Source organism: Pogona vitticeps, chromosome 8 (assembly GCF_051106095.1).
Source record: "Pogona vitticeps strain Pit_001003342236 chromosome 8, PviZW2.1, whole genome shotgun sequence".
Taxonomy (NCBI): domain Eukaryota; kingdom Metazoa; phylum Chordata; class Lepidosauria; order Squamata; family Agamidae; genus Pogona; species Pogona vitticeps.
In genome coordinates, this window is record NC_135790.1 from 13,301,670 (window position 1) to 13,320,830 (window position 19,161).

A 19,161-nucleotide genomic window follows, 5' to 3' on the forward strand; every position below is an offset into this window, starting at 1 on the left:
GGGAGGGGGGAGAAGATCTCCTGCCACCAGTAGTGGGATGCGTGAGTGGAAGCTGTGCTCCACTGTTTCCGCTTCATGACAAGGTTTCTGCCATCAGTCACATCCACCCTTTCTCTACAAGTTTCCCTGCAACCTTTGTTCTCTCTCCCACACAAACGTTTGCAGCTGCTGGGCTAGAAACCATTTGTTTTCAAGCCAGGGGAGATGGGAGAGGAGGATTTCTTAATATGTGTCTTCCACACTTGATCTCCTGAGAACTTGGTGGAGGCTGTTTCATGCATGGAGAGAGGTTAGGAGACAAGAGAGCAAGTGAGAGACCAAGGTTTTAGAGAGCCACTGCCTGGTTGCTGTAAATTGACCCCCCCCCAAAGCATTCCTTCCCCCTTTTCTGTCCCCTGTCCTCAGCATCTGGACCAAATTCATTCCAAGTGTGTATTGATTTTTCTGCCCACCAGCAACTGTTTCATCAGGAAATGGCCTTTCTTCTCTCCTGCAGCAGCCAATAACTGAAAGAGAGACACACCAAGGTTAGGAAAAACTTTCCCCCTTGGTTCTCTGTTTGAGAAGAGAAGACAGAGGATACTAATTTTCTCAGCACTTCTGATCTGTAAATGATAGTAATCATCTTGTGGTGCTCGCCTTTCAGAATGCTACACAAGACATGAACTATAATTAGGGCTTGCAGCAGCAGCCATTTTAAGGTAGATCAAAAAGTAGACAATTCCAGAGAGAGCAAAGAGAAAGAGGCTTATTTGGGAATGAAGATGCAATGAACTTGACTTGGGTCTGACTTCACAGACCTTGAAAAAACAGTCAAGGTGAGTGTGGGGCCATCTGTAGGATAGCAGCCAGGCCGCTTAACTGGAGTTAGTGAAAGGCAGGGATGGGCAAGGTCTGGGTTCTGGGGCCAAAGCACCCCCTGAGGCCCACAACATACACATCCAAAATGAAACCAGAAAGAGCTAGAAGTTACAGGTTTGTAAAGCTTTGTTTTGGGGTGACACAAAGGGGGGCACCAAACATTCTCCTTTTTTGCTAATTTGCTTGGGGGGGGTTGTTTTGGGGGAAAAGGATGTGGAGGCTTGATGTGGCCTATCGGCTGCAGCTAGCAGTGAAAACTCTTCCACAGTGCCTGTCACAACCCGCATAAGTCTCAGCCCCCTCTTAGCAGCAGAGTTTGCATTTTAATGCACACTTCAAATGCAAAAACTTTGGCCCCCACAGTTGATCAGTCATCCCCTTACACTGATCCTGTCTTTCTTGAGTAATCTGACCTAACATGTTTTGGGGTCTCTGCCGCAGGATGACATGAAGCTCAGAACTTGGGAGGCAGTTATTTACAGCGGTGGTCGCAATCTCATAAAGTTAGGCACCCATATAAACTTTTTAAAGTACAGTGGTGCCTCGCTTAGCGATTGCCTTGTTTAACAATGTATTCGCATAGTGATGAGGTTTTTGGAGCGATTTTGCACTCCGTTTAACAATGTTTCCTATGGGGAAAATTCGCATAGCGATGTTCGGGACCTTGCCTCGCTTAGCGATGACAGTTTTAGGTCCCCTGTTTCGCTTAGCGATGTTCCGTTTTCGCTATTTTTAAAGTGTCTTAAAAGGTTCAAAACGGTTTTAAATGTTTGGAATCATTAGAGCACCTTCTAAAATGTGTGCAAACGTAATTTGGCTTTGTTCTGACTCTTCGTTAATTTTTTGGCGAATTTCTTTCTCCCTCATTGAAATTCATTGAACCCGATTTTGACAGCTGTCAAAATCGGGTTCAGTGCTTTCCAATGGGGGAAAAAAATCACCGAAAATTAACAAAGAGTCAGAAACTGTTTTAAATGCTTGGATTCGTTACAGCACCTTCTAAAACATGTGCAAACTTAATTTGGCTTTGTTCTGACTCTTTGTTAATTTTTGGTGAATTCCCCCCCCATTGGAAAGCATTGAAGTGCCCATTTGACAGCTGTCAAAATTAGGTTCAATGCTTTCCAATGGGGGAGAAAAAAATTCACCAAACATTAACAAAGAGTCAGAACAAAGCCAAATTAAGTTTGCACATGTTTTAGAAGGTGCACTAACGATCCCAAGCATTTAAAACTGTTTTTGAACCTTTTAAGACACACTTAAAATTGCAAAAATGGACCTGTCAAAAGCTATTTTAAGTGTGTCTTAAAAGGTTCAAAAATGGTTTTAAATGCTTTGGATCATTAATGCACCTTGTAAAACGTGTGCAAACTTACTTTGGCTTTGTTCTGAGTCTTCGTTAATTTTTGGAGAATTTTCTCCCCCATTGAAATGCATTGAACCCAATTTTGACAGGTGTCAAATGGGCACTTCAATGCTTTCCAATGGCGGAGAAAAAAATTCACCAAAAATTAACAAAGAGTCAGAACAAAGCCAAATTAAGTTTGCACACGTTTTAGAAGGTGTGCTAATGATCCCAAGCATTTAAAACTGTTTTTGAACCTTTTAAGACACACTTAAAATTGCAAAAATGGACATAGCAAAACCATTGAAATGCATTGAATAGGCTTCAATGCATTCCAATGGGGGAAACATTGTATCGCTTAACGATGTTTCCTATGGCGATTTTCGCTTAAGGAGGGCAATCCATTCCTATTGGAACGGATTATCCGGTTTTCAATGCATCTCTATGGGGAAATGTGTTTCGCTTAGCGATGTTTTCCCATAGCAATTTTTTTTGAACCAATTAACATCGTTAAGCGAGGCACCACCGTACAATACCGTATTTCTTTCCTAATTCTTAGAAGTAGCCAGGTACCTTTTTGGAGCAAAAGATCTGACTGCAGCAGCAACATGTGGTACAGCGTGACCTGGAATCTGAACCATTATAAAAGTTACAGTTAGAATGAAGGCTGTCTCTCAATAAGTTGCAATTGTAATATAACATAGAACTTATAGTTGTATTATGCAAAAATACAGCTACAGTGGTACCTCGCAAGACGATTACCCTGCATAATGATTTTTTTGCTAGATGTTGACTTTTTGCGATCACTATAGTGAATCACAAAACAGTTTTTTCTATAGGGGATTTCGCTGGATGATTTGGTCCATGCTTCGCAGACCATTTTTTCGGCGGCTTCGCACAATGGCTTCCCTATGGGCGATCTTCGCAAAATGGATGTTTTCAAGACCGATGCTTTGTAAGACAGCAATTTAAACAGCTGATTGGCGCTTCGCAAAATGGCTTCCCTATGGGGATTTTCGCTGGACTACGACTATTTCCCCCCATTGGAATGCATTAAACGGGTTTCAATGCATTCCAGTGGGGAAACACTTTTCGCTAGACGATGTTTTCACAAGACAGCAATTTCAATGGAACAGATTAACATCGTCTAGCGATGCACCACTGTAATTATGAATTACTTGCTATTTGCAACTATTTGCTTCCAGACTTTTATAAAACTGCCTGGTCCATTAGGTTATTGTTGTTTATAATGGTGAACAGTCATATTCTAGTGTTTAAGAAGAGTCTTCTCCCATCCCTAATGTTTTGAATCCAATAGTAAGTCACACCTAGGCTCATTACATTAGAACTTACAAACGTGTTGACTTACCAAATCCCCACTGATTCAATGGACTGACTCTAGTTACAACTTACTACTGGATTTCAGCCAATGAAATCCGTGGTATTTTATTGTATCCCAAGTGTAATACAACATGTTGAGCATACAAAACTTGTAGAGCATACAAAAGAAAAGAAACCAAAACCACTAGTAGTGTGTATGTCTTAAGGTTATTCTGAATAATTTTAATATTGTGGGGAAAACCCTTAGGCCCTGTCATCAATAGTAGAACTGAAAGGAATGACAGTCTCAAAATCTCCCACTTTATTAGTTCAACAGGAAAAAAAATGTGTGGCCCTGGTGCACAACCTGAAGGCTAGGTAATACCTTTATGAGACCACTAAAAAGGCATCAACATAAGCTAGCTTTCAACCCGATATAGGTCTGTAGACTGTGGGTGGTACAGAAAAAACATGTCAGTTCAAAAAACATGTGTGTGCCAGTCTCTGGCAGTTCTGCTCATATTGCCCAGCTGTAGGTACATATATTTGGAAATAATAATAATAACAGGTTTGTGTGGTGTGTAGTTGGGGATGCAGACTTTTCCTATCTCTATCTATAAGATATAGGTAAATGTTTCCTTAAGCTTAATAAGATGTCACATATTTCTGGTGGCTGCAGCCAGGTTCACTTATTTGAACTATTTATTCTGGTTGTGTGTTTAGTTTTTTCTTTAGGGTTGTGATACAAATGTAGCATTGAATGGTACTGACTTAATGTGGGCACCTGGGGCAAGACTTCTAAGGGCCTGATTTGATGGTAAGTGATTTCTGAGCAAATACAATTGCTGTAAACCATAGACCAGTTTTCCCCAACCTAGTGCCCTTATCGGCCATTCTGTCAAGTGGTGGCAGTTGCAGCCCAACACGTCTCAATGGTATCGGTTTGATGGAAGGCTGCCATAGATGACCGCAGGGGTTTTTTGGGGGGGGGGCTTCACTCATTTTGCATCTTGACATTCCCCCTCCCTGTTTTATGAGTCAATAAGCCTAGTTTTCAGATAATGTGATGTAGGGAATGCAGTGATAAATTGGGACTCAGGAGACACAGATCTGAATCCCTACTTGGCCATGAACACCCATGAGGGAAGTGGCAGTGGTAAAACCACTCCTTAATTATCTCACTTTCCTTGGAAGCTCTGTTAAGGTCACAATGTCAGTTCCAACTTAACAGTACACAATGCAACACACATAACCCTAGTTTACCCTTGCTTGTGTAGATAAGGTCACAAGTATTTCTGTTTTGCAGATTAGGTATTATTGCTGAGATATGATGACTTCCTTGGCATCACATAGGGTGTCAGTGGCAGAGGTGGGTCTTAAAAACAGGTGTCTCTCTATATTCACTTTATGAAAATTCGATAAGATGCTTTTGCTATTCCCCCCAAGTCTCACTTCCTTCTCTCTTCCTCTTAGGCTTGTTAATCTTCGACACAGCAAGGCTTCTGTTATGACCACAATACCAGCCTTTTCTCACGGATTTGAGCACATCCTTCTTGAAGACAGAAACAGGGCATTATTGCTTCCGTGCATGTCCTCCATTCAGAAGCATCACCGGAGCCACCATCACTATCATGGGAAGTGTCAGTAGTCTTATCTCTGGGCATAGCTTCCACAGCAAACACTGTCGGGCATCTCAGTACAAGCTGCGCAAGTCATCCCACCTGAAGAAGCTGAATAGATATTCTGATGGGCTGCTGAAATTTGGCTTCTCTCAGGAAACTGCCCACAACAAGTCCAGCTCAAAGGGAAAGAAGAATGAGGACTTCTTTTACATCAAAGTCAACCAGAAAGCTCATCGGACAGACTACACACCACTCTCTGGGGGAGAGCCAGGGAGTCACACAACAAGAAACAGTGTGGATTTTGGTACCTCAACACCCCCAAAACTCAAGCCAATCTCTAACCAGCTGGAACTAGTGAGTTAGATGAAACCCACAAATCTAATCAGATGTATCTGAGAATGCTGGTAGCAAAGTGGAAAAGCCATACTGCAATCATTTAAAATAGCTTCCAAACATTGTAAGACACTTTTACAGGAGCGAAAAGGGAGATCGGGAAGAACTTTAAAAGGCAAACGGAGATCAAAGAGCCCTTTTCCGATCTCCCTTCTCGCTCCTGTAAAAGTGTCTTACAATGTTTGGAAGCTGTTTTAAATTATTGCAATGGTTAGTCCACCTCCTGAAACCTATGCAAACTGATTTTGGTGTTGTTCTGACACTTCGTTAATTTATGATGATTTTTTGTTTTTTCCATTGGAAACCATTAGACAGACCATCCAATGGTTTCCTATGGAGAAAATTCAAAAAATCATCATAAATTAACGAAGTGTCAGAACAACACCAAAATCAGTTTGCATAGGTTTCAGGAGGTGGACTAACCATTGCAATCATTTAAAACAGCGTCCAAACATTGTAAGACACTTTTACAGGAGCGAAAAAGGACTTCGCAAAGGCATTGAAATGTATTGAGTCGGCTTCAATACATTCCAATATAGGAAACATTGTTTCACTCAACGATGTTTCCTATGGGGATTTTCACTGAACGATGGCAATCCGTTCCAATTGGAACGGATTAACCAGTTTTCAATGCATTCCTATGTGAAATGGTGTTTCACAGAACGATGTTTCACACAACGTTGATTTTTTTGGAACCTACTGGGATCTATCACACAGTTACTAAGCTGCCACCAACCATTCCCTATAATAAGTCACACAGACCAGGGATGGATTTTTAAACAATAAAAGAATAAGGTTTATTTTAAATACAAACAGGGTAAATAAAACAATCAGGTGAATAAAATAAAGTAACGTGGCTTATTCTCACACACACAAGCATACAGTTTGGTTCACCTAGAACCTTTAACTTAAAGCACAGACCCTGAACCCATCAGTTCTGGCTAACCAACAGACCCCTGAACCTTTCAGGCTGGTACTCTGACACACAGTAGTACCCTGTCAGACACCCAGACTCCCACAACAGCTTCTTCTTCCCCAGCTGCTGCTTCGTCCCAACCCAGTGTCTCACAGTCTGTCTCAGCATCTAACTCTCACCACACAGGCATCACATATTTATACAGTACAGCCCCTCCTCCTGATGTCCCGCCTTCCACTCCCCATAGGATGGAACTTTCCCTCCAAACCCATGACAGACAGGTAACATCAGTGCTGTTATGTAACACCTCCCCTCTTTAAAAGTTGTTTTGTAGGGGGAAAGCTAAGGTGCTTTTCACCAAAAAACCAACCTGTATAAAACACACAACAATAATTATACCTACCATATTATACTTACATATACTTACATTCTAAGTTAACCATAGCAAATAGGCATTTCAAACATTTACCATATGCATTACATCAATTTTACCTTTATTAATACAAACCAATTTAAAACCAGGTACATTTTAACTTTTTGTTTTCATTATATACATATAGTCCATGTTCTTTCGCCGTCTTCAATCTTCAGGTCTTCTTGATAAGGCGTCAGCAACACAGTTCACTGACCCTCTGACCACCTTCACTTCAAAGTCATAGTCCTGTAGATTTAAAGCCCACCTCATAAGTTTGCTATTGTGGGTTTTCATTGTCTTTAGCCATTGCAATGGTGAATGGTCAGTACACAGAATAAAATGTCTTCCCCAGATGTAAGGCTTGGCCTTCTGGATCGCGTAGACTATGGCCAAACACTCCTTCTCCACGGTTGCCAAATGTCTCTCACCTTTTTGAAGTTTCCTACTCAGGTAGGACACTGGATGTTGGTCACCATTCTCATCCTCCTGGCACAGAACTGCTCCTACCCCGCTGTTAGACGCATCGGTGTAGATGATGAACTCCCGGTCGAAGTCTGGAGCACGCAACACAGGATAGTTGATTAACGCCTCCTTCAACCTCTGGAACGCCGCCTCACAGTCGCTGGTCCACGGGATGCGGTCATCAGCCGTCTTCCTCGTCAGATCGGTCAGCGGAGCCGCAATCTCGCTAAACCTCGGGATGAACTTTCTGTAGTAGCCCACCAACCCAAGAAATGATTTGACTTTTTTCTTGGTGTTGGGTCTAGGCCAATCACGAACAGCTTCTATTTTGGCCTCCAGGGGTTTCATCATTCCTCCCCCTACCATGTGACCCAAGTATTTTATTTCTGGGCTACCCAGCTGACACTTGCTGGCCTTTACTGTTAGCCCTGCTGCACTTAACCTCTGCAGCACTAACTCCAGGTGTATCAGGTGATCTTCCCAGGTATTACTGAAGATCCCTATGTCGTCAATGTAGGCCACTGTAAAGTCACTGAGCCCTGCCAAGGTCTGGTCCATCAGCCTTTGGAATGTGGCTGGTGCATTTCTGAGACCAAAGCTCAGGACTCGAAACTCATAGAGACCAAAAGGGCTGCAAAAGGCAGTCTTTTCTTGATCCCTGGGATCAATTCTTAATTGCCAATATCCCTTTACCAGGTCCAATGATGAGATGAACCGACAACCCCCTATGGTTTCAATCAGGTTGTCTAGCCTGGGCATTGGGTAGGCATCAGGAGTGGTTACACGGTTTAATTTCCTGTAATCAACACAAAACCTAATGCTCCCATCAGGCTTGTCCACAAGGACTATCGGAGAGGACCAAGGACTAGAAGAGGGGACGATTATGTTCTCCCTAAGCATCTCGTCCAGCTCCTTCCGCACCTTGTCCCTATAGGGTCCCGTTACTCGGTATGGGGATACTGCCTGCGGGGGTGCATCCCCTGTGTGGATCCGATGCATCACTCCCTTCACTATCCCCGGCTTGTTGGAAAACACCTGTTGATATTTGCTAAGCAGCATTTTTAGTTCTTGCTGCTGGTCTTGGGTGAGTGCAGGACTGATCTTTACCTCCTCTGGGTTGTATTTTACTTCCCCTCTACCCTCCCAGAAGGGTAATTCAGCTTCCTCACTCTCAGCTGCTTTTATCGCGAATAGAACCCTCTGTTCCCCTCTGTAGTAGGGTTTTAGGGCATTCACATGAACCACCCTCCTTGCTTGGTTCTCCTCCTGCTCTATAAGGTAGTTCAGGTCTGACATCTTGGAAATGACCCTATATGGTCCTGCCCATTTGAGCTGCAGTTTATTCTCTCTGCAGGGCCTAAGCCAAAGCACTTCCTCCCCCGGGTCAAAGTGCCTCTCTCTAGCTTTGTGGTCATACCATGTTTTCTGTCTGACCTTCTGAGCTTGCAGGTTTTCTGCTGCCAGCTCTAGATTTCTCCTTAGGTCATTCATCAAGGTGTCTATGTATGTCACAACGTCTTGTGGGTCATCCTGGGTGATCTGCTCCCAATTTTGTTTGCCCAAATCAAGGGGCCCTTTTACCCCTAAGTGTGCAGCAAACATGTCAGAGTGACCCCTTTGTAAGATCATGGGGCGATACTTTTCAGGTACCACCAGTTGACTTCTGATCCCATCTCCCCCTTTTGAGATATTCCTCAGGGTTTCTCTATATAAAATCCCCTTTTTCTCCAGAAATCTCACTGGGGTCTCAGGTGTTAGCTGGGCGTCAGTCACCTGTTCAAAACACTTTTGGAGAGTGGCGTCTGCCTTTTGCTCCTGTCCAAATCTGCTGTCTGTGGTTAAGGTTTCCACCACAGCTTCTGAACTCCCCTCTGCTTCCGTCTCTGGCTCATCATTACCCCCCTGAACTGTCCCTGTGGTGGCTTGTGAGCGTGTAATCACTAGCACCCGTTTCACATGTTCAGCCAGGTCATTTCCCACGAGCACGGCTGCTGGCAGAGTCGATGAAATCGCTAGCCGCCAATCTCCCCTCCAGCCTTGAAAGTTGACAGGTACCTCTGCTACTGGCAGAGAGATTATCTGCCCCTCAATCCCTGCCACCTTCATGCTCTCATTTGGGATTATAAACTCCCTAGGGATGATATCTGGATGGCACAGGGTTACCTGGGAACAAGTGTCCCGCAGCCCCCTATACTGACGGTCAAGTATTCCTACGTCCACCCCTGCTGTCTCAAACAACTGAGAATCTGTTTTTATCAGCAAGCAGCGCTTTACCTCCATAAGAGGACCATTTTCCCCAGCCTGATCAGCAGAGGCAGCTGTCCCAGACTGAGTAGCCATGGCAACAGGCTCCCTCTGTGACATTGAGCTTTGCTCTTTCTGGACACAGAACACAGCTTTTGGCTTGGTCCCACTAGAATTCTGAGGCACCATTCCTTTTAGCTGCTTTAATTTCTCACACTCTGAGATTAGATGACCCTTTCCCTGACAGAAATAACATTTTCTGGCGTATCTTGATTCTCTCTCATCTTGTTCTGGTTTTCCCTCCAAAATCTGAGGTCTTGGTTTCATGTCTGAGGGCTTCCCTTCACCATGGGCCCCTCCCCCTTGCTGGCTTTTCCCTGGTCCCTGAGAGTACTTGCTGTAGGTTTCTTTGGGTTTACCTACAGATTTCCCCTCACCCAAGGGCTTTCTTATTTGGGAGATAAAATCTGCGATCTCTGCGGCTGCTGCCACAGATTTCGGTTTCCTTTCCCTCACCTGGAATTTCAATTCCCCATGCAGAACTGAATAGAACTGTTCCAGGGCTATCAAGTCTTTAAGCTGTTCATAGGTCTCTATTCCCTCCTGCGATAGCCATTTCTCAAGCAGCCTCACCAATTGGGCCCCCACTTGGGTAAAAGTCTGTTCTGGCTTCTTGGTAAGGGACCTGAATCTTTGTCTCAGCTGCTCTGCATTTATCCCATGTCTTGCAAACACCAGTTTTTTAAACTCTGCAAAATCTTTCATCAATTCCTCAGGCATCTCGGCATAAACCTCAGCCAGGCTACCACTGATTAAAGATCGCATGATGGTCATCTTCTCAGTTTCCCTCACTGAGAAGTCCACAACCGCTCTTTCCACTAAGGAAAAGAACACCTCAGGACAATCTCCCTTGTGGTACACAGGGAATTTCTTCAGGTCAGCCTTAGACAGTTGGCCTCCCTCAGAATCCCTATTATTATTATTGTTCTGGTTCATCAGTTCCAGTTTTCTTAATTCAAACGCCATCTTCTCTCTCTCCATCTCTAGTTCAAATTGCCTCTGTTTCTCTCTTTCCCTTTGCTCCATTTCAAATTGCCTTTCCCTTTCCTCCCTTCTTTCTCTCTCTAATCTTTCCTCCATTTCCCTCACCCTCAGTTCATGCTGTTGGGCTAGGAGTATTTTTCTGAGTTCTGGGTCCTGCTCTCCTGTGCTGTCACCCTGCACTGAGCCAAATTCATCCTCAGAACCTTGGTCAATCTGGGGGTCTTTAACTTCACTCATGTCTGCTACTTGGCTTCGAGTCAAGGGCATACCCCCCCCTCAGAACAGGCTGCTTTAAAAAGTCAAGACTCAAAATAAAACGACCACTTTTTTTTTCCTTTTTGCCTCAGAACCAGCTCTCCCTAGAGACTGCTGCTGTTCTTCAGCACTACTTGCAACAGTATCGAGTCAGAGCCTACCCCCCTCTGCTGGGCCTCTCAGCTGGCAAGCTAGCTCGCTGTTGCTACGCAGTTTTTCCTCAGCTTTTTCCCGCCAAAACTAGGCTGCCTCAGAGCACCTTAATCTAAGTCTCCCCAGTTGGCACGTTCTTCTACTAGCGCACCTCCCCGTGAGGTACACCTAGAAGATTACCTACGCGCCTCAGACTGTCCCTGACTAGACCCCCCTTGCTCTGGGCACACTTGCCAAGGCTTTGCTGGACCACTGGACAACTGGACCAGTCGTATCCCACCGCTGCCACCAATCAATGTGACAAACCCAGACCTACTGGGATCTATCACACAGTTACTAAGCTGCCACCAACCATTCCCTATAATAAGTCACACAGACCAGGGATGGATTTTTAAACAATAAAAGAATAAGGTTTATTTTAAATACAAACAGGGTAAATAAAACAATCAGGTGAATAAAATAAAGTAACGTGGCTTATTCTCACACACACAAGCATACAGTTTGGTTCACCTAGAACCTTTAACTTAAAGCACAGACCCTGAACCCATCAGTTCTGGCTAACCAACAGACCCCTGAACCTTTCAGGCTGGTACTCTGACACACAGTAGTACCCTGTCAGACACCCAGACTCCCACAACAGCTTCTTCTTCCCCAGCTGCTGCTTCGTCCCAACCCAGTGTCTCACAGTCTGTCTCAGCATCTAACTCTCACCACACAGGCATCACATATTTATACAGTACAGCCCCTCCTCCTGATGTCCCGCCTTCCACTCCCCATAGGATGGAACTTTCCCTCCAAACCCATGACAGACAGGTAACATCAGTGCTGTTATGTAACACCAATTAACATCGTTGTGTGAGGCACCACTGTAATACCATTTAATAAGGCCCATACCCCAGGGAGAGTGCTACTCATGTGCTACTAAGTACAGCTGACCACTTTGGGAAAGAGAATGTTAGACTGTATCTAGCAAGAGTTTTATATTTCTTTCTTTATGATTAAGAGAAGCATCAAGAAAAGAACTAAAAGAATCACTAAGAGGCTGGTTACACAGGAGTTTGTCCTGCTCTGTAGCTCCCTGCTGAAATGGTTGGGAATGTTCTAAAAATTACTGACGGCATAATGTTCTTATTAGAGCATTCCAGATTCGCCTAGATTTGGAGCCTACTGTTTATTTAGAACAATTTACTTGCTGTGTGATTGTCTAGATTGCATTCCAGTGTAGGGTTAGGATGTTCTTCCTTCCTGTCAGTGCTGAGGTATAGAGCTGGATGTGGTCTGGCCATGACTGCAGATGGCACCCTCTGTTCTATTTCGAAAGGGAAAAAAAGGCATTTTTGTTTTTTTTAAATAGTTTTCCGCTATTGTGCTGCATCACTTAAGCACTCTGCCATTTACCAATGATTAATCGTTTAAAAAACATGACAACTCTGTACTCACCCACCCTTCATGTGCATAGAAACCCATCATTAATGTCCAACCGCAAGCAAAAGGAAGCAGACTGTTTCCCAACTGACAGCTATTGCTCAAGAGAAGACAGGGAACACTGAAAATGTGCTACGTTCACTTGATGTTTATTTAAATATTTTAGAAGTAAATAAACTCCCCTTCATTCCTAAGGAATTGCAGGCCATTTTGCATAATAAATAAATGTAGTAGTGATAAAATTATTTTTAAAAACCATTCAACCATTTCACAAACAAAATTATTAAAAATAATAATTTAAATCTCCTGTGTAAGAAGTATATTTTTACTGAGACATGAAAAGAAAACATGACCAGCCCCACAAGGAAGTATTCTGAAATCAGGGGCCACCACAAAGAAAATTTGTAAATGCATAATATATTTTTCTGAGTGAATGTTCTTAGCAAAGGGGCACCTCTATAGATTTCAAGGTATTGGTAGGATGATTTTTGTCTTTTAACTGAAAATTTCAGTTCAAATATTTGAGAGCAATTAAAATGTTTGTATATCCTGCAGAATTAATACTTCCTGTCTCATTTTTCAGTTTTGTTCAGTAAGAATGAAATCTGCAGGCTTGAAGGAAAGGATCCTAGGAAGGACTGAGTTTCAGATTCCCCTCTCTATGGAAACCTCTTCAGCCTTCACCTCTCCAGCCTCTCTTGAGCTCTTGGCATCAGGAGAGAAATGGAGAGGGTGAGGAGCCATGATATGGTCAAACTGCCAGATGTCTTGGATCTGGCAGGATCCAAAGCCCCCCCCCCAATCTCTAACCACATTGTCCCTTCCAGAGAACATTTTCAACAGAGGAAAACAACCCTGGAACTTGAAGTTCTATCTCTTGAAGTGTCTATCTCTCCATCTGCTTGTCTGACCATCTTTTTATCCATCTTTATTTTAATGGAATAACAACAACAAATTGCACTTCTCTCTTCCTTTCACCCTATCAGTAGGATATTTGCAGGGTCTTTGATATATCAGGTGCTCCAACATTAGAACATTCTCACTTTCAGCAACAGGGTTGTTCTGTCAGTGCATCAAATAATCATCCTAAATCCTATATTTTCCTGTTTCTAACATATTCTAATTTGAATTTTCATTGGAAAAGTAACACCACAGTGGGGTCTTGACTTGAGAACTTAATCCGTATTGGAAGGGGGTTCTCAAGTCAAAAAGTTCTCAGGTCAAATCTACATTTCCCATAGGAATGCATTGAAAACCATTTGAGCCGTATCTGCTCTTTTCCGTCCATAGAAACTAATGGGAAGCTGCTATTCCGCCTTCGACCACTAGAGGGGGATATTTTCTTTCTTTTTTTCTTAGGTCAAGATAGGTTCAGGGAAGGCAGGGAAAATACAGTCCAGGCAGTACCAGGCAGTCTGAAGACTCCCAATCCACTCTCTAAACGCTGGGAGGAGTGAGGAAGCAGATAGGCACCCTTTTCACTGGCCAACAGTTAACTGAAAGTTCAAATTTTGCACTTTCCGTGCCTCCCACGTGGTTTTTTTCAGTTCTTAACTCAAATCTAAGTATGTAAGTCAAGTCAATATTTTCCTATGAGAGTGGTTCTTAAGTCAAAATGTTCTTAACTCAAGCCATTCTTAAGTCAAGACTCCACTGTATGTGTGCTTCTGTCTGTCTGTAGAGGAGAAAATGACTCTTCTTTTCCTCCTCTTCGAAAATAGGTAGGAAAAAAGCAAGTGTTGAAACTCCTATTGCCTGATCTAACTGACTGTTTTCTCAATCTCCCCAGGCCATGGACAAGAACTCTGCAAGGCCCACAGCCTTCAAGCCTGTGCTCCCTCGTTCTAACACAGTCCTCCTCTCTTCTCCAGAGCATGGCAGTCATGCCCCTCAGCAACTCCCATCCCAGGAGAAAGCCAAGGACCAGGACCTTAAGCCTGCACAGTGTTCTGGAGGACTTTCAGACTCAGGAAGGAACTCCATGTCAAGCCTTCCCACACATAGTACAGCTAGCAGCTACCAGCTGGACCCACTTGTTGCTCCTGTGGGGCCCATCAGTCGCTTTGGAGGCTCTGCCCACAACATAACCCAGTGTGCCATCCTACAGGACAGTAACATGATGAGTCTGAAGGCCTTGTCCTTCTCTGATGGGGGCACCAAGATCCTCAACCCAGGCAAAGCTTCTTCCACCCACTCCCACTCTGCTGAAAAGAACTCCTGTATCCGCTCACCCATATCCACAGAGGAATCTGCCATCCAGGAGTTGGAGCAGAAGCTCCTTGAGAGGGAAGGAGAACTTCAGGAGCTCCAGTGCAGCTTTGAAGAAAAGGAGATCGCCTCCTGTCAAAGTTATGAGGAAAAACAGAGGCGCTGTAGGGAAGAGATGGAAGGGCTGAAGCAGAAATGCAATAGCAAGCTCAAACAAACGTCACAGAAAAGCCAGCGGGCACAACAACTTCTGCAGCTCCAGGTGTTCCAGCTGCAGCAAGAGAAAAAGCAGCTACGGGAGGAACTGTCAAATCTGATGAAAGAGCAGGACGTGCTGGAGACTAAGCTGAGGTCCTATGAGAAGGAGAAGATCACTTTTGCTCCAGCACTGGAGGAGACACAGTGGGAGGTGAGGGTCTCCTGCACCTTGTATGTTGGGAGATAATTTGTTGTAGTTGCATAAAACGAAAGAATGAAAGCTGCAATGTGACAAAGGCAGGAAACAGAACGTGCAGAAATATCGCTCGTCTAAGTTCCAACTGCATGGATGGCAAAGAAAGCTGAAGGAATAGAGATGCTCTCTGTAGCTGGTGTTTGTTGGAACATATAGTGATGGAAGTAGATTTAGGACATTTGGATATTATGAATTGTAATAGGGCTTGCCCACAGTTTTAGCTATTTTTCTCCTTTTGTGCAAATGTGCTCTTTTGTGAAAGATTTAGAGAACAGGTGGGAGGGAGATCTCATTGGTAGAATCAGCAGTAATCTTGTGGATTTTTCTTTTCCCTGGTTCACATGCTACTGAGTACTAGGAGTCCCATTTTCCCCTGTAACACTGTATAACTTGATAAAACATTGCTTAGATTGATTTATTTTATTTTCTGCTGCTGAATAATATTGAGAAAAATATTTTTTTTCAACATGCAGTTAATATCACCAGAGAATGCAGTTTCTACAACCATGTATGATACTTGGCTGGAAGCAGCTTACTCTTCTGAAATTCTACAGAAGTATTAAAGATACAGGAGCACTGACCTTTTGCCGGCCAGGGCCCTAGGCAGCTTAACAGAACAATTTTAACACAAGCAACGAAGAACAATTAAAAATGTGATCCTAAGCAAGTCCCTTCAAAGATTGGTTTCATGAGATTTAATAAGGCTTGCTTTCAATAAATCCACATCATAGCTTGAGACAGTCAAGTCAATTAAATACCAAAAGGAAGAAAATAAATGAATGAGTGGAATAGAGGCAGCAGAAAAAACAGTGGCAGAGAAGAGCAAGCAATGGGTGAAGTTTAAATTGTCTTGCTAAACAAATACAAGCTGACCGGATAGCTCAGTGGTTTAGGTATCTGGCTGCACAGCCAGAGATTGGGAGTTCTTTTCCCCACTGCACCTCTAGGGAGAGGAGCCAGCCTGTGTAGTCATGGGAAAGCTGCACAATCCCAGGATGCCCCCAAGCAAAGGGAATGGGACATCACTTTTGAGTATTCTCTACTTGGAAACCTCTGGAAAGGGCCACCATATGTCAGAATTGACCTGATGGCACATTTGTTGTTGTTGTTGTTGTTGTTGTTTTTAAATGAAACCTGTGCAGGCAGAAAAAAACAACACAGTGTGACAAACCCAGACCTACTGGGATCTATCACACAGTTACTAAGCTGCCACCAACCATTCCCTATAATAAGTCACACAGACCAGGGATGGATTTTTAAACAATAAAAGAATAAGGTTTATTTTAAATACAAACAGGGTAAATAAAACAATCAGGTGAATAAAATAAAGTAACGTGGCTTATTCTCACACACACAAGCATACAGTTTGGTTCACCTAGAACCTTTAACTTAAAGCACAGACCCTGAACCCATCAGTTCTGGCTAACCAACAGACCCCTGAACCTTTCAGGCTGGTACTCTGACACACAGTAGTACCCTGTCAGACACCCAGACTCCCACAACAGCTTCTTCTTCCCCAGCTGCTGCTTCGTCCCAACCCAGTGTCTCACAGTCTGTCTCAGCATCTCCCTTCACCACACAGGCATCACATATTTATACAGTACAGCCCCTCCTCCTGATGTCCCGCCTTCCACTCCCCATAGGATGGAACTTTCCCTCCAAACCCATGACAGACAGGTAACATCAGTGCTGTTATGTAACACCTCCCCTCTTTATAAGTTGTTTTGTAGGGGGAAAGCTAAGGTGCTTTTCACCAAAAAAACAACCTGTATAAAATACACAACAACAGTTATACATTCAATACCATATTATACTTACTTACATTCTAAGTTAAACAAAGCAAATAGGCATTTAAACATTTACCATATACAATACATCCATTTACCTTTATTAATACAAACCAATTTAAAACCAGGTACATTTTAACTTTTTGTTTTCATTATATACATATAGTCCATGTTCTTTCGCCGTCTTCAGTCTTCAGGTCTTCTTGATAAGGCGTCAGCAACACAGTTCACTGACCCTCTGACCACCTTCACTTCAAAGTCATAGTCCTGTAAGTTCAAAGCCCACCTCATAAGTTTGCTATTGTGGGTTTTCATTGTCTTTAACCATTGCAATGGTGAATGGTCAGTACACAGAACAAAATGTCTTCCCCAGATGTAAGGCTTGGCCTTCTGGATCGCGTAGACTATGGCCAAACACTCCTTCTCCACGGTTGCCAAATGTCTCTCACCTTTTTGAAGTTTCCTACTCAGGTAGGACACTGGATGCTGGTCACCATTCTCATCCTCTTGGCACAGAACTGCTCCTACCCCGCTGTTAGACGCATCGGTGTAGATGATGAACTCCCGGTCGAAGTCTGGAGCACGCAGGACAGGATAGTTGATTAACGCCTTCTTCAACCTCTGGAACGCCGCCTCACAGTCGCTGGTCCACGGGATGCTGTCATCAGTCTTCTTCCTCGTCAGATCGGTCAGCGGAGCCGCAATCTCGCCAAACCTCGGGATGAACTTTCTGTAGTAGCCCACCAACCCAAGAAATGATTTGACTTTTTTCTTGGTGTTGGGTCTGGGCCAATCACGAACAGCTTCTATTTTGGCCTCCAGGGGTTTTATCATTCCTCCCCCTATCATGTGACCCAAGTATTTTCTTTCTGGGATACCCAGCTGCAGTTTGCTCTCTCTGCAGAGCCTAGGCCAAAGCACTTCCTCCCCTGGGTTAAAGCGCCTCTCCCTGCCTTCCTGGTCATCCCAAGCTTTCTTTCTGACCTTTTGAGCTGGCAGGGTCTCTGCTGCTAGCTCTAGGTTTCTCCTTAGGTCATTCATCAAGGTGTCTATGTAAGTCACAACGTCTTGTGGGTCACCCTGGGCGATCTGCCCCCAACCCTGCTCGATCAAATCAAGGGGCCCCTTCACCCCTTTCCCAAATAAAAGTTCAAATGGACTGAACCCGGTACTGGCTTGTGGCACTGATCGATAAGCAACCAAAAGGGATTGCAGCTTCTGGTCCCAATTGTTTGGATTCTCTGCCAAGAAAGCCCTAATCATGCGCATTAGAGTCCCATTGAACTTCTCAGTTACCCCATCACTTTCAGGATGATAGGCAGTGGCTTCCCTGAGCTTAATTCCACAGATTTGCCATAAGCGTTTCATGAGCTTTGACGTGAACGATGTGCCCAAATCTGTGATTATCTCTGAGGCAAATCCCATCCTGGACATGTACCCCACCAAAGCATCGGCCACTGTGTTAGTTTCGATGTTTGTCAAGGGTATGGCTTCAGGATACCTTGTGGCATGGTCCACAATTGTTAGAATGAACCTATTCCCCCTCTTTGTGGCCTTGGGCAAAGGTCCCACAATATCCACCCCTATGCATTTGAACGGAGTGTCAACCACAGGCAAAGGGCACAACTTTGCTTTGGTCCTGTCGCGGTTATTCCCCTGCCTTTGACACACATCACATTGTTTACAGAACTCCCTGATCTGCTTCCCTATGTCAGGCCAGTAGAAATTCTGTGTGATTCTCTGCTGTGTTTTGTTCACTCCTAAGTGTGCAGCAAACATGTCAGAGTGACCTCTCTGTAAGATCATGGGGCGATACTTTTCAGGTACCACCAGCTGACTTCTGATCCCATCTCCCCCTTTTGAGATATTCCTCAGGGTTTCTCTATATAAAATCCCCTTTTTCTCCAGAAATCTCACTGGGGTCTCAGGTGTTAGCTGGGCGTCAGTCACCTGTTCAAAACACTTTTGGAGAGTGGCGTCTGCCTTTTGCTCCTGTCCAAATCTGCTGTCTGTGGTTAAGGTTTCCACCACAGCTTCTGAACTTCCCCCACCCGCTTCCGTCTCTGGCTCATCATTACCCCCCTGAACTGTCCCTGTGGTGGCTTGTGAGCGTGTAATCACTAGCACCCGTTTCACATGTTCAGCCAGGTCATTTCCCACGAGCACAGCTGCTGGCAGAGTCGATGAAATCGCTATCCGCCAATCTCCCCTCCAGCCTTGAAAGTTGACAGGTACCTCTGCTACTGGCAGAGAGATT

At 44.1% G+C, this 19,161-nt stretch overlaps 1 protein-coding gene across 1 annotated transcript in view; it reads left to right on the plus strand.

Moving 5' to 3' along the window:
• LZTS1 (leucine zipper tumor suppressor 1) overlaps positions 1 to 19,161 on the plus strand; it is a 74,650-nt gene that overhangs the window by 41,869 nt on the left and 13,620 nt on the right. The window contains exons 2-3 of the mRNA XM_020812326.3: positions 5,000 to 5,502; positions 14,245 to 15,072. Of these exons, the coding sequence (XP_020667985.1) occupies positions 5,158 to 5,502; positions 14,245 to 15,072 (1,173 nt within the window). The 5' untranslated portion in view covers positions 5,000 to 5,157. The remainder of the gene's footprint in view (positions 1 to 4,999; positions 5,503 to 14,244; positions 15,073 to 19,161) is intronic.